This window comes from Sander lucioperca, chromosome 20, assembly GCF_008315115.2.
Source record: "Sander lucioperca isolate FBNREF2018 chromosome 20, SLUC_FBN_1.2, whole genome shotgun sequence".
Taxonomy (NCBI): Eukaryota; Metazoa; Chordata; class Actinopteri; order Perciformes; family Percidae; genus Sander; species Sander lucioperca.
In genome coordinates, this window is record NC_050192.1 from 26,096,502 (window position 1) to 26,111,802 (window position 15,301).

The 15,301-nt window shown below is 40.7% G+C and overlaps 1 protein-coding gene across 2 annotated transcripts in view; it reads right to left on the minus strand.

Annotated features, from left to right (window-relative positions):
* The window catches only part of slc38a4 (solute carrier family 38 member 4), a 50,041-nt gene that overhangs the window by 14,387 nt on the left and 20,353 nt on the right, over window positions 1–15,301 (minus strand). For both annotated transcript variants that reach the window (XM_031306463.2, XM_031306464.2), the window contains exons 2-9: window positions 9,002–9,245; window positions 7,591–7,687; window positions 6,863–6,978; window positions 3,997–4,070; window positions 3,064–3,156; window positions 2,298–2,379; window positions 2,123–2,205; window positions 550–608 (exon numbers count right to left, since the gene is read on the minus strand). In XM_031306463.2, the coding sequence (XP_031162323.1) occupies window positions 550–608; window positions 2,123–2,205; window positions 2,298–2,379; window positions 3,064–3,156; window positions 3,997–4,070; window positions 6,863–6,978; window positions 7,591–7,687; window positions 9,002–9,126 (729 nt within the window). In that variant the 5' untranslated portion in view covers window positions 9,127–9,245. The remainder of the gene's footprint in view (window positions 1–549; window positions 609–2,122; window positions 2,206–2,297; window positions 2,380–3,063; window positions 3,157–3,996; window positions 4,071–6,862; window positions 6,979–7,590; window positions 7,688–9,001; window positions 9,246–15,301) is intronic.

A 15,301-nucleotide genomic window follows, 5' to 3' on the forward strand; every position in this document is an offset into this window, starting at 1 on the left:
GGAGGTCCTTAACTCTAAGTAGGGAGGACAGGGTCAAGCGGCAGCTAGTTAACAATCTGGTTCTGCTATGTTGTTGAAACTGCATGAGCTTGAGGACAGTAGAAACAAGCTGTAAACACATCATTGACAGCGACCCCTTTCACATACACATAGTTATTGGATACATTATTAAAGGGGAACTACGCCCATTTTAAAAATGCATGCATGTTATTCGTGTGGTCTAATGTTGTGTTCACACTGGCCGCGTAAATCCGCTTTGTGCCACGTTACTACTGAAATATTTTCAACACACATTTGATAAAAGAATGACGCAAAGTTAGCGTGTTCTTGCCATTCGCTTAGCCCGCTGCGAATTTGCATCTATTTGCGTCTTTGCGATGACTTTGTATGTAATCCCGCCAAGCAATTTGCGCGGGCGGTGTGAAAACAGCATAAGACACTTCAAGAATAAATGTAAACATGAACAACCCTCTCCCAAATCTACTGTGTCTGAATCCAACATTTTGCTCATGATTTAAAAAAAAAAAGTTTTTAGAGAGCTGAACTTACCACACCCAGGAAGAAGACCATGCAGGAAAGGGAAAAGCCGCTGGTGTAGCCCAGGTAGCCTGAAGAGGAGAGAACATCAAAATAACTAAATAAATTATAAAAAAAAATATCTTCAAGTAAAGGAACTAAGAACCCATAGTGACGTCTGAAGCCAAACAAGTGAAATCAAAAGTAGATTTGCCCCAGGCGTTTTAAAAATTGCATTGCAATTAATTTTTTTTATGTCAAACGGTTAGAATCTTTACACATTATATCACTTTTAACCGATTCACAATGCATCGTTACATCAACAAAACATACATTTGATATTAGTGGCAGTTTAGATTTGACCTGCAGTGGGAATCAAACCTTTAATAAGGTCTGGATGGAACAGAGATTAAACATAATACCCATGAATACAAATCTAATGCCTGAAACACCAAAATCAGAAATGATGTCGTCATTTACTCAATAAAATTGAGGCTTTGATCTTCTTTGCTTCTTCACGTCTAATTGGTTTAATCACATAATCTGTGCAGCGGGCTCAGTGTGTAGCCTTTCTGTAGCTCAGCAAGCTGAGGCGGATCTGCACTCATAAATTACATCTGAGTGTTGGAGCTGACTGCACGCTTAATAGCAGTGTTACCTTACAGTAACTCCTAATTGCCAGAGCTGACTAAGGGCTTCACTAGTGTTACATTACTTCTGGTTTGGCCAAGTTGCATACAGACAGCTGCAAGAACTTGCAAAGAAATGGCTCCCAACTGCAGGAAGTGACATAGATCCTGTTTCTGAATTAGTATCTGAATACTGAATTACAGAGCATGTGGTAAAATAGTTGAACAATATACAAAAGAGAGGCAAAGTCCCTCCCCTTCCGGAGGACCACCAAGGGACCTGATATTGAGAGAAAAAAAAATTGTATGGCAGTAAACGGGGAGAGACTTATTATTTTTTTTATCCCGTTGAATTGTGATATGATGTTAGTCAATAGAAAAAAAAGTTTTTGCAACTGAAGAAAGTCTCAGTTTGTCGTAGGTTTGTCGTATTACCGCTTAGTTTTGTGTGAAACCGCTCAGTGAAGTAAATATCTCGTCTCACACAATTTACATCACCTTGCTTGCTAGCTAGCCAGCTAGCCTAGCTTGGTTCCACAGCACACACATATCTTACTTCATGTGTTTTTTCCAGCAAAGTTTTATCAGCCGGGAAGAGAAAAAACGAGCAAGATCCGCTGCTCGTTCAAGTAACGTTACGTCCCGGTACCAAACAGAAGTATCCCAGCTTTAGCAAGACGTCGCCCATGCGACTTTGGTGAGTAGACTTTGTAATTATGTATTTTTTTTACAGTCTTGTACTTCAAACAGTTTTACGACAAACTTTCTTCACTTGCAAAATTATCTTTTCAATGGACAAACGTCATATGTGTAATTCGTGGCTCAATTCAAACGGGATCAAAAAAGAATTAGTCTCTCTCCGTTCACTACCATACATTTTCCGCCTCCGAAATAAGGTCCAGTCCCATGTTGATCCACCGGAAGGGGAGGGACTTTGCCTCTCTATTCACAATGGCTGGTGTAAAGTGAGTTCCTACCCAGATTTTTAAGGATCGATAAAGGCAGAATGATTCCAATGGACACAAACACCACCAGGTAGTTCCCGTTCAGGTACCATTCACTGCAAACACATCACAGGGGTTAAAGCCTTTACTGTAAATACTGTACACACACACAATAGTTATTTTCTAACGCGCACACACACACACTCACCCAGAGATTTCATCTAAACCCAAGAAGGCTCTTATCACTTCAGGTAGCTCATACTTCACGATAAAGAGGTAGCTGGACATGGCTGCAGGACATGACAGAGAAACTTCAGTCAGACAGAGAAGCTACATTACATGCACACATAGTTTTAGCAATTTTATTACAGGTCCCATTTTGTAAAAAGTGAGATATCCATGTATTTTGTAAATATAAAGCAGGTTGAGGTGCTATTTAAATGCTGTGAAAGTATCAAGTAATAGTAAAGTAACAGAGAAATGCACACAGCCTGTATTCAGAAACTGTGCCTTTAAACAAGCCGCCAGGACTTCCTTACAGTTGTGATGTCACAACATTACTATATATATATATATATATATATATATATATATGTAGAAAGTGCTGCTACAGGGCTGTTACAGTCATTCCCCGGCTGCAATGACGGTGCAGAGACTCAGAGAGCGCAGATGTGGAAAACCCGGAAATGCAGACTTTGCTTTTTCGGGAATGGGGGCTTAAATGCGCTAAAACGTAGCGTTTTAGACAGAGGGTGAACTCAGGTACAGAATAAAGAATTAAGTGTTTTTTTTAACATTAAAACATGTAAACATTTTCTAGTAGAAACCCAAAATACATGTATGAACATAAAAATGAGCATGATTTGGGACCTTTAAACTGCAGTTAACTCTTGCTTTTTCAAATCAAGCTGACACACACACACACACACACACACACACACACACACACACACACACACAAATTCACAGCCTACCTCCAATATTCTGCATAATTATGGATCCGAATGCTGCCATTTTCCCGGGCCAACCAAATGCTCTCTCTCCCAGCTTCTCATAGATGAGGGATCCTGCCAGAACAGACAAGTTCACATTAGCTGTGGGAAAAATGTATTTCAGGCATCACAACAAGAACGGCGACAAAAAGCATCAGGTTAATTTGAAGTATATTCCATCTCAAGCACAACTTCTTTTTATGACCACAAGGGGGTGGATCAGTACAAAAAGATAGTTTTTCCAATAGTATTTTAGAGCACAAATTTCCAACCTTTTATTTTTTTGGTCCATTGACCCCTTAATACTAAGCAATATGTACTTGCATGTCTATTAGTTGTAAGCAGTTCAAAGACAGGCCTGAAGAGGTAAAAGTATTGATCGTTAACAGTATTTCAAACACAAAAAAAGGAAGCAAAGATTGGATAAAAAGTGTAAAAAACAAACATGCAACATTTGTGCAGTACAATTTGTTTACTACTCAGGTGATCAGCAAGCAACCCCTTAGATTTATCTTGCGACCCCAGGTTGGGACTAGAATGTGACTCGGGCTGCATTATTCTGTCCGAACCTGAGCAAGTGAGAGTAGTAACGGAGTCCAACCTGAACCCGACAGGCATTCTGTCAGAACCGGCTGAAGCACAGAGTTTGTGTTACATGAATATTTTCCGCCTGAAATAGCCGATGTGGGATGTTCACGTAGCAAACCCCAGCACTAAACAAGAATAGCCCAACACAGACAGCAGATCCATCATTTTTAGTTATTTTTACACTGTATTTAGACAAAAAATTGCTCGAAGCACCATGTCAAGTAGGTCAAACCCAACCCAAACTCGAACATCATTTGTAAATAGTTGTCAGCCTCTAGTTGGGATTCCACAAAGGAATCTGAACTGAAATGAACTTAAAACACCAACCTCCTTCTTTAGCTGTCATAAGGAGAAGATGTACAGAATATAAGGAGAGGCTGGCCACAGCGACGAGGAGGATTCTGCACAGAAAGGGAAAGCAAAAGTCAGTGATCAGTGCAAAAATGAGACCTGAAAACAACCCCTGTGTGAATGAAGTCAGCTTTGGTAATTTGAATCCTTTCTATCTAGAGACTAGGGAAAGAGACTGAAATGATGCAGGGGAAAAGGAAGAAGAGAAAAGTCAACAGTATGGAGAAGGTTTTTGTGCTGGTGGTGTCTGAGGAAATGTGTGGCAGGAGATAGCAGGAGTTCATTATTATTCCCTTTTCTGCTATAATTTAAGTAGCTATTGTGATATTCTTCTACTCCATTCACACTGAGCTTCAGAGGAGTGCTCTCTTGTTCCTTAAAGCACCACCAGGTCATGAGGTGGCCACACAGCAGGGGCATGGATAGTGGACAGGAGGTGTACGGTGACAGCAGGGTGTCGGATGTTTAAAGCCACCCATGAATGCTGATAATGCATGGGGGCAGACAGAGCTGGGAGAAATATGGCAGAGGAATTGCGGCCACAGGGAGTTCAAACATGTCTGTGTGGCAGAGCTGCTCTATATTCCAGGTGGTAATGTGATTATCATTTATATTTTTGCAAGAGTTAATTCTGTCCCACTGGCCAGCCAACACATAGCCATGTATCCCATGTATACTGAACACTAGCGCCACCAGCAGTGGTGGTTTTCGGTGAAATGCCTCGACACCTACTTTATTAAATTCAAACGCATTCATGTCCCCCTTCAGGATGAATTGTAATAAAGCCATGACTCTTCATCTAGTGACATCATCAGGTCAGATTTTTTTTTTTTGTCTAATAGTTTGGTTTATGACCAAATATCTGTAAAACTAATGACATTCCTATCAGCCTCAGCTGTGCTGTGTGTTTGGTGCTAATCAGCAAATGTTAGCATGCTAACACACTGATCCGCTAAAAAACTAAGATGATTATGATTAGGCCTATACTGTACCCACTAAACGTCAGCGTGTTAGCATTGTCATTGTGAGCATGATAGCATGCTGACAATACAACACGGTCTCACGGCAGTTCGTGTAATTGTCACGTTATTTTTAATCTATTGATTTGTGTACAACAACACGTTTATCTTGTTTTTTTCGTGGTGGCCAGCACAAAATGGGAACCATCTATTCAGATGTTGGGTTTAGGAAAAAAACAACGGGGAAAGGATGCCTCACACGCCGGCAGACGGCCGCGCGACAATTACGGGACGGTTGTGATTAGGAAAACAACGGGGAAACAAAACGCCACATGCGGGACACAACACCCGGTCTCCCGGGTGAAAGTCCTGTATTGTTTGACCCATCCACCACCCCGACCAACCTCCCTACGCAGATTTTCGGCTTTTCATACTACTCCCTACCGTATTCGTGTTGTGATCACAAAATATGCTTCCCATTGAAATACATTACTTTACATTTTCGTGCTGGCCACCACAAAAAAAAACGAGAAAAACATCCCCGTGAACAAGAATCAATAGATTAAATAACGTGACCATTTCACGAACTGCCATGAGACTGCGTTGGACAATAGCATTTAGCTCAGGACGTGTCTTAGCACAGCTTTACAGAGCTGCGAGCATGGCTGTAGAATCTTCTTTGTTTACATCTTTAAATGTTATCAAAACTTTGACGTTGATTTACAAAACTACATTGTACTGATAATAGCGAAATGTACAGTACACAATAACAACATATATACTTAAAATATAGTGCTATTGGCTAAATGGACGCACATTGGTGGGATAAAGCCTAGCGTCCCTCCCTTCTCGCTATCGGAGCTTAGCGCCGCCCAGGACAGTTGTGATTGGTTTAAAGTAGGGCTGTCAAAATAACGTGTTCATTTTGATTAATTAATCTGAGAAAAAATAACGCAGATTAATCCATTCCATATTGACGTTTGATCCGGAGCCGTTCTAGCCACCATTCGACTGTAAAATGAAGGAGGGAGACGAGAATGTGCTACCTGGATCATTGATTGGAACATTTACTTGTAAAAATCTTCTTCTTGCCAACCCTGGCTACCGAAATCTGGTGCCACTGATATGTCTGCGCTTCTCTCTGGTGCTCTAAAACAGACGATACAGGTAACACAAACACCGCTGTACGTGACGCTAGTTAACACTATACTCAACAACAGCTAACGTTAGCCTACCGCTAGCTAGTAGCTGGATTAAAAACGGTTAAAATGCTGACAGCTAACGCTAAACGGTGTAAAGTTTGACTGTGTTTTACTGTAGAGGATTCTACACCGGTACGTAACAATCTGCAGCTGCTGTCGGAGAAAAAACACAGACGGTGCGTTCAATGAAACTGGTAAACTACAGCCTCGTGGTGCATTTGAAGTTATTGTAAATGTCCTTTTCCCATCTGGTGATTGTTTTTGTCGTTCAACATCAATTTACTAGTGAAATAAGTTATTGTTATTGTTATACATTATTATTAAATCATTTCATTTTGACTATATGGCCTTAGCAATAAACAAGCCGTTCTTTAATGTCACCAACTGTTGTTTAGTACCCTTTTTTTTTCTTTTTTTACTTTCTTAAAAAGTATCGGTTCAGGCACCGTTACTTATGTATGCGATTAATTTCGATTAATTAATCACAGAGTATGTAATTAATTAGATTAAATTTTTTAATCGATAGACAGCCCTAGTTTAAAGAAATACAAACAAGCCAGGGAGTTTTTTTTCCCCCTATCCCAGAATAGATAGGCGATAGGCGATGGAATGCCGATACACAGAAAATGAAAGGTTTTAGAGAAATAATATCAACATCTACTCTGCCGCAGTAGTACTTACGTAAAGAGCACAATGCCAGTGTTTGCCATGGCGTAGGACAGGCCCAGGATGCCGCTGCCCATGATAGCGTTGCTCAAGTTGAACACAGACATCCCGAAGGAGGTGTGGCCGGGATGCTGCTCAGAGAGAAAAGAAAGAAGGAAGAGGGATATGTAATGAGGAAAACAGATGAACATTGCTGAAAAGTCTGCCTTTGAAATAAAAATCGGTCTCAGATAATTGACGAAATTCATCGGTAGTGTAGACGTTGCAATAAGAAAGATAGCAAACATTTGGCATGTGCATGCACAGGTACATGACGCAGCAAACCACACAAGACTTTAATGCCAATAGTAAATATTTTGTCACGAACAAGCTGTAATTCAAGGAAATACTGTATACACCATCACATTCTCCTACACTGTTGGATACAGTTAAGTTTTATTGAATTGACCCATTCACACTCAACTTCTACTTCAACACGTAAGTGCAAACATTTCCCAGAATGCCTTTTTAGTCCAATACACTCTAAATAAAATCCAAAGTGTTGGGTTTGTACTGGAAAAGTTAATGTTTAAAAATACATTTGCTGCAGTGTTATGTGATTTCTTGCAGAACTCATATTTTTGGTTTGCTAACATACTGTTATACCAGCTTCTAACAACCTTTATGGCTGCTCTCACAGTGACTAATGTGGCAAGGCTTACATTGAATAAACAGAGTGTAATTGCAGGAAGCAAACTACTTACATATTCTTCATGGTATTCGTCATATTTCTTCTTCTTCATCAAACCATTTGACAGGAACTTCTGGCTTTCTCCGTCCTCATTGTCATCCATAAACTGACTGCAGGGGCAAAAAAAAAGAAGCATAAATGAACACATGCATACACTGTGGAGAGTTCACTTTATATTATGTCACATACATTTCATGACACAAAATGTAAAAAGCCTGGCATCTCGCCATCAACTGTATCCTTTGTGTTGTGAGAGCAAACAGATCGCTTGACCTAAGTTGGGTGTTGGGTTCAAAGTCGACAGAAACAAAATACAATCAAAAGCTGTTGTGGTTCGTCTTTCCACTGTTCCAACAATCACCACTCTAGTTTGGTTGCAATAAACCCGTAATTCACCCATTTACATGTGGAAATATGTTGACTCTATACACGCTAAAATGACTGTTTATTTGAATGTTGTTGAGTGTGGAGAGGTCAGCGATAGCGCTCTCTGTGCTGTTTCTGGTTAAACAATAAAGATTTTACTCTTTAACAAAAAGGTTTATCCTTTTCATAATGTTGTCAGACATTTAAAATAACAACCTGAGCCTGTCAGTGGCAAAAACAGCACTTTTAGTGGATGGAAATTGACGGTGTACAATTGCCCTATATGATTACATTGCACCCTGGTTCAGGACTGCCAGTTACAGCACTGTTGCTCAATACTGGTCCAATTTCAACGATTTTTGTTCACATTACTCACTTAGACACCAAGCATTGGAAAATGGGGTCCAGGTTGAAAAAAGTACCCTTTAATTCACTTAGAGTGTGTGAAAATTAGAGATGTTCCGATACCAATACCAGTATCGGTATCGGCTCCGATACTGCCTAAAACGCTGGTATTGGTATCGGGAAGTACTGGAGTTCATGCATATAATATATATAATCCAAATAATAAAGCCCTAAAGAAAATCTACGTTAAAGTAGTTTATTTATGTTCTTTTTCCGTTATAACTGACTGTCAAACTGGATAATAAAAGAAAGTCTATGGCGTTCATTGTTTGTGTTTGTTCATGTTTCACAAAGAGTTTAACCTGAGCCAGGCCGACAAAAAAGTCATACAGGGATAGTAGTATACAGTTGTTAAAACATAATAAAATATATGACACACTGGTATTGGATCAGTACTCGTTATCGGCCGATACGCAAGTTCAGGTATCAGAATCGGTATCGGGAAGCAAAAAATGGTATCGGACCATCTCTAGTGAAAATTAAAACCTTGCCACCACACACCAGTCGCCACCTCCTTGTCAATCAACAATGTTAGATCATTCTGAGCAGCCCCAAAGTCCCACTGCTGTAATAGCTGCCTCAATCTAAATGTCAAATGACTGGTGGTGCCTGCTAATATGGGGGCAGGAAATCTTGACATCATGGTTGCTGACCTGTCAATGGTGGCCTTCTCAGAGTCGATGGGCTCTGTGAAGCGGTCATCCAGGCTGTCGTTGCTGTCATCATCAGCCTCTGTGGAGACTTTACTTAGCTCCATACGATCCACGGCTCCCGGCATAGTGGTGCACGGCAGGGCGAGAGGCGGAGAAGTTCGATTTTCAGTTTTTCAGGGTTTGGTATTCACAAGGCGGTGATGTGCTTCTTCCTCAACCTCTGCTAGAAGTTGTTACAAAAGACCTATAGGAAAAGAGAAACAGAGGAAATTACTAAGACAGTTTTGAAGATGTTGGGTTCACATCTCCAACAACAGTGGCTATACTTGCCAAAGGCTTAAAAAAATCACTGACATTCAAGATCACCACAGGAATGCCCATTTTCAGCTGATTACAAGCCTGCAGACGCACGTATTGTCTGGCTTTTTCGGCCTCAACGGGGCCTTTTGGCCTTGGATGAAGTACACTTTGGGAAAAATGGGGCTCTCTACCTTGCAAATCAGTCCATCTCATTTCCTGGAACTGAGGGATTGTTTGTTATGTTACCTTGAAGAGGAAAGCTGGGACATGATGCAACCTTGGCGCCTCACACAGCGCCACCAACACTAGCAGGGCTGCCGTCCTGTTAGCTTTATTGCTATTTCCATTTCACACCAGCTCAATTTATGGTGTTAACAACTATATTTTGTTTATAATGGCTATTAGTAATATACAATATATAATACAAATACTAATTGATGTCTCACTTGGGTCTAATCTATCTTTAGGAAGATATTACAATGTTCGAGGTACATAGAAATTCCTGGGCGGAGTTGAGTCAACAAACCCTGAAACCAGGTCAAAGATGCAATGAGTTCAAGAGATCGTCTGATGGCCACCAATAACAAAATTGTTTATGGTTTACTCAGCCTCACCCACTACCATTAAAGAAAAAAAGCCAACAGTGCTGCACAGGGGAACGCACATTTTCCATCAGTAGCATACATCATTAAGTTGTTTAAGGAGTGCAAAAGACAGTGAACAAAGCCTATGTGATTATAAATAGCTACTAACAGCCAAATTATTTACAGGGCTGTTTGTCACTTACACAGTGAGCTCTTTGATTGGGTGGAGCCCGGGCGAAACACATAACACAGCAACACGTACAAGCAACGGAGGTGTCACACGAGAAAAATGTAGCTCCCAAATTCTCTTTTGTTTCAAAGTATTTACAGCAGCAATTAGGTGACGCCAATTCCAATGGAATGCCAGAGCACAATTTAAAGTATTTGTGGAAATATCTGGCTCTGTATCGGCTAAATGCTCCACTGTGTTCACCAGCTAATCGCTAACGTTTCTGTCTGCCATTTGGTGCCTAGAAGAGTAGCGCACAGTCGGTTATCTTGTTCAAAACAGCTGCTGCAGCCGAAAATGACACTATGAAAGTGGAGTGAACCAAAACAGTAAGGTTGATGGGTGGAAAAACTAAACAAAAAAAGATGCAACAAAAGTAAAAGCATAGTATATATTGAACTATACTATTACATTGTTGTTATAGAACATGTAAACATAATGTAATATTGTAGCTGGCAATGTAAGTGTGAAATGAATGTTGACGAGTAAAAAGTAAAGTATTCCCCTCAGAAATGTAGCGAACAATGTATGTTGTATGTATGTTGTATGACAACTAGGCCAGGATCGTCAGGAGGAGATGTGACACACCTATTCGGCCTGGCTCACATGTATTTAAAATGGCTGCCAACTATGCACTGGTCTCTTTTGTCTCACCACCATGCACCACCCCGGGTACACTCGGGCTCTTCATTTAGCCACTATATTTTGACTTTTCCTTTTAAGCTGCTTACACACCAACCAGATGGCCAACCGTCGGCAGAAAAGGCAGTTGGACTGATCAGTCTCCCTGAGTTGGTCAAAAAAATGCCTCAGAACACACCGAAGAGACAAGACGTAATACGTCTCCATAACAGCAGGCGGCGCTAATCTGTATTGTCGCCCAAAAATGAAAACCGGCAGCTGATTGGACGAACCCGTCACGTGGGTCTTGTTTCTCCTGAAATTCAAAGACAGACTGTCATTGTGGCTTGTTCAGAATACGATCTCATATTGTACACCGAAGTTCACCGAAACGTGTTTCTGAAAACATTTTAAGCGAGAAATAGGCAATGCAGTTGCTGAATCTGTCTTCATTTCAGATCAACAAAGGTCAGTTTAAAAGATTTTCATCAGATTTTGAGAGACTCTAGTCACGCTCATTCCGCTCCCCGTTTCCAGGTTAGCACTCTACCAATCAGATGGGTAATTTGAGTCTGACTGCCGGCAGTGCCCGCCCTGCCGATTATACATGTAAAATCGGCCAAGATGAAGGACGACGGCCCCTCGGACGGACGACGGCACGGAACACACCGAACAGACTCGAGTCACTGACCTCGCCAGACTGTCCAACGGCTGATTATCGGCTCTGTGTGTCCGGGCCTTAACACACACTTCATGTTACACTCACCCATACACTCATTTCACTACTGACATTACTTACTTTGTTTGCTTTGAAGTTTATGTTTATATCTAGTTTGGCCAAATAAAACTCAATCAATCAATCAATGAAATGTATTAAGTGTATAAATCACCATACAACATGGTCTCAGTGCACTTTACAATTAAAGGAACACAGAAATAACAGACAGCAACAAAACAATTGAACAGCATTCATTGTTTGTTCAGGATATGTTTGTGTGAGCTAAATAGTAACACTATGAAAAATTATAAAAACGGAAATAATAGAAGTACAAGTACCTCAAAAATCAGCTTGTGAAAACTACCAACGGATGTTTGTTATGGCAAGTGCCCACTACAGGACTTAAGCTCAGATTTTCCACTCGCCAACAGTTTTTAGAGCTCCCGACAAAAAGCCCCAAATCGGAGGCAAATCGAAATTGACTCGGCACTCGTGTGCACATTCTCGAGCGTGATGTGTGAACTGTTCAAAAACGTGAGACGAGAGGCCCCCTGCTACGTCGCTGACACATTCCAGATATCTAGCAGGATAAATATCTGGAGCTGTCGGGGTTGCGAATATGCTTATCCTAACCAATCCAATCAACAAAGGCTAAGAATACTAGCCAATCAGAGGCAGAGTAGGGCCAGTCATGCCTTCGCCATCGTAGGAAATGCAAATTTGCGTTGGGGAGCAAAATTGCGGGCTGAGGGGAAACAAGGGGGAGGTGTCGCCTGTTACTTTAATGTGTGCTTGGGTGTAATTTCCACACTTTTCAAAAACCCGGTTTGTGTCCTCCCCTCTTTCAAATTGAGAACATTACTGACTCTATAAAATGATTCTGTCAAGTCTTGGCGATCGCCCCTATAATAAACAATAAAGAAAGTAAGACATTTTTTTTCCTTTGACATAGTTTAGTACTATTCTTTCTGGCAGAATTTATCATTATGATCAACTTAATTATTTCTTGGATTTTGTATCATCATAGTCCCTAAATGTATGTAGAATGCAGGAATTGGTTTCAAATCAAATCAAAAACATGTTTCTGGTATAGGACCCCCTGTTTTGCGTCTCCCCCACTTCTCAAACTGTGTGTGTTGCATTTGCAACAAGGACCAAAGTTGTTGCTAATAGAGAAAACAGGCTATAAATAGTAAAGATCTGTGGAAACAGGCTATTTTGTGAACATGTGTGCCAACAACAAAACACCCTATGTCTAAACGTTCTCTTCTTGTTTCTGACGGATATCCAAAAATCCTGTGGATTTTACACCATTTCCCGTGTCACTTCTCGCGTGTGTTTTCGTGACATAAACGTAGTTTGGAGACTAGAATATGGGATTCCTCTGGTGAAAGATCTAGTAGTGTGTGAGCCCCATTTGCCAGTCAGGTAGTGTGAAAAGATAACAACAAGACAGAAAGTTGTGTAATGTTATTTAATAGTACAGCGAACCGGCGACTTTGAAGTCTTGTATTGGGAACTTAGCTTTTATTAACAGTTTCTACTGAAAAGTGGTTTAGCAGTGGGATGTTTACATCGCATTGTGTATAGTCAACCTGCAAACAGGTGTTACAACTCTCCACCCTGACCCCATGCAGTTTGGTCTACAAGGTAAAACAAAAAGTTTCAGTCATTGGTAGGCAGTTGTTTTCCCTGTAATCTTTAAACCTCTAATATCTTTGAGCCAACAGAGATTAAGCAGCTATATTACCGTTAACAACCGCACCATGCAGGCCAGTACACCTAATCTCTCACTGTCGCTCTCTGCTGTGTGGCGAGAAGGCAGTTTTCACTTTTCATTGCCAAGAGGATTAATCTGTCTGATGTGGTTAACTTCACGCATTCTAGGAATTCAATGCTGCTGTTGTGACAACCATAACATTATGGAAGCACACGCTTGGTAACATGCCACAGAGGCCCAGCTCTGACGCTGTATCAGTTTTGCATAGGTGAAACTGACTGCAGTTCACACCTACGATTACCCTAGGCCCTGTTCAGACCTGGCATTAACATGTGTCTTGGGCGATGCAATTACAAGTGGACAGCTCTAAGTATGCCAGTTCACACCTGGCATTAGAATGCTTATCCACATGCATCTGGAGTGACCACTTCAGTGACAACAATGCATTGTGGTTTTTAACTGGCGGGAGGCAACAATGCACTTTGCATGCCCAATCTGCCGGTAAATTTAAAGAAAAAGAAATCAAAACAATGCATACTGGGTCTATTCCTTTGCGTGTTCCATGAAAACCAAATTGCCCAAGATGTTTGATGCACTCGTAATGTATCTCTTGGGCTTCTCGAAAATGTCAGATGCAGTGGACAAAGTCAGCTTATGCGACCTTGTTAATAACAAAAACCGAGGACGCACCTTTACATAAAGATACCTTTTAGGAAGAACACTTTCTGAGAAGTGGATCTTCTCTAGGAGATTGCGCTTTCCCTGGAACTCTGCGCAGCTACCATCAATGTTTATTCATGTAATGAGTGGTGCTTTCAGAGTTGTCAGTCCCATACGGTTCCTCTCGTCCACCCAGGAGTTATTCATCATGGAAAAGATCTGCTCTAAAGGGGCATTCGTGCCAGATAAACACATGGCGAACTGACAGTGTACACCTAAACCCCTTGTCTTGAAATGGGCAAACGTCTTCGCCTAGCGCTCGTCTGCTGGTTTCTCTACATTGCACTGCGTGGACTTCCAAAAAGAATTGTATCACCTGGGATTGATGTGAAGTTGAGAATCTTGATCGTAACCTGGTCAGTTCGTTTGAAGTACAGGATAACTATTGGAATAGGCTTCACTGCCTTGTGTTGAAGCATCCACAGCAACATCAACAACAATGTCAACATCCATAGTGTCTGCCTTAAGCAACTCAAGACTTTCTCTTCAGCATGACAGCTAACCCTTAGCTTACTGACAGTTTCTGTCAGAAAGAGGTGTTTCAGGCGTAATGTAACATATATAAATAACACATATATATATATGTATATATATATATATATATATATATATATATATATATATATATATATATATATATATATATATATATAAATAAATAATATAACAGCCCTGACAGTGACACATTGATTGATTGATGGTGTGTGTGCATTGTTCATGTTTTTTGGGTAGGGTAATAATGTATGCGCTGAAAACAAGTGTAATATTATTATTCCAATTGTGGTGAAAATGGGACAATTTTGTAGTGAATGTCGAAAACCGGGACATTTGAGTGTTTAACAGATATTTCTCGGGACTCTGGACACCCAGCTTGAAACTGGGACAAACCTGGGCAAACTGGGACGTCTGGTCACCAACCTGTGTTGCTGGAAGTTGTTTTCCTGCTTACGTTTAATTTAATCCTCCCAAACAGAAGACATACATTTGAAATGCTAATACTGTATGCAGACAAATGCACCTCTGACCACTTCTGAAAGTGGCCTCAGCGTTTGGATCCCATTGTGTCCTGGGATGCCTTCACACTTATGTTTACAGCTGTTGGTTTTAATACTGGGCCAGGCCACACACTGGCCAACACACACACAACTAAGCTTACAGCTTTTTCTTGATTAAACAATATATTCCATCTTTTGTCTTAGATGTCTCAAACTGTCTTAGATATGATGACCAGCATTAAAAAATAATTTCAGTTGGTCCAACATGCTGTCACTAATTTTGAAAGCAGAAGCAAACATGCGTGGTGACTTGTGAAAATAGAAAACAGGAAAAGACAACCAAATCAACCAAACTTATCAGTAATCACACTTCTTGTTAGCAAGTTCAGAAAGTAACCCAAAGCATTAAAAGA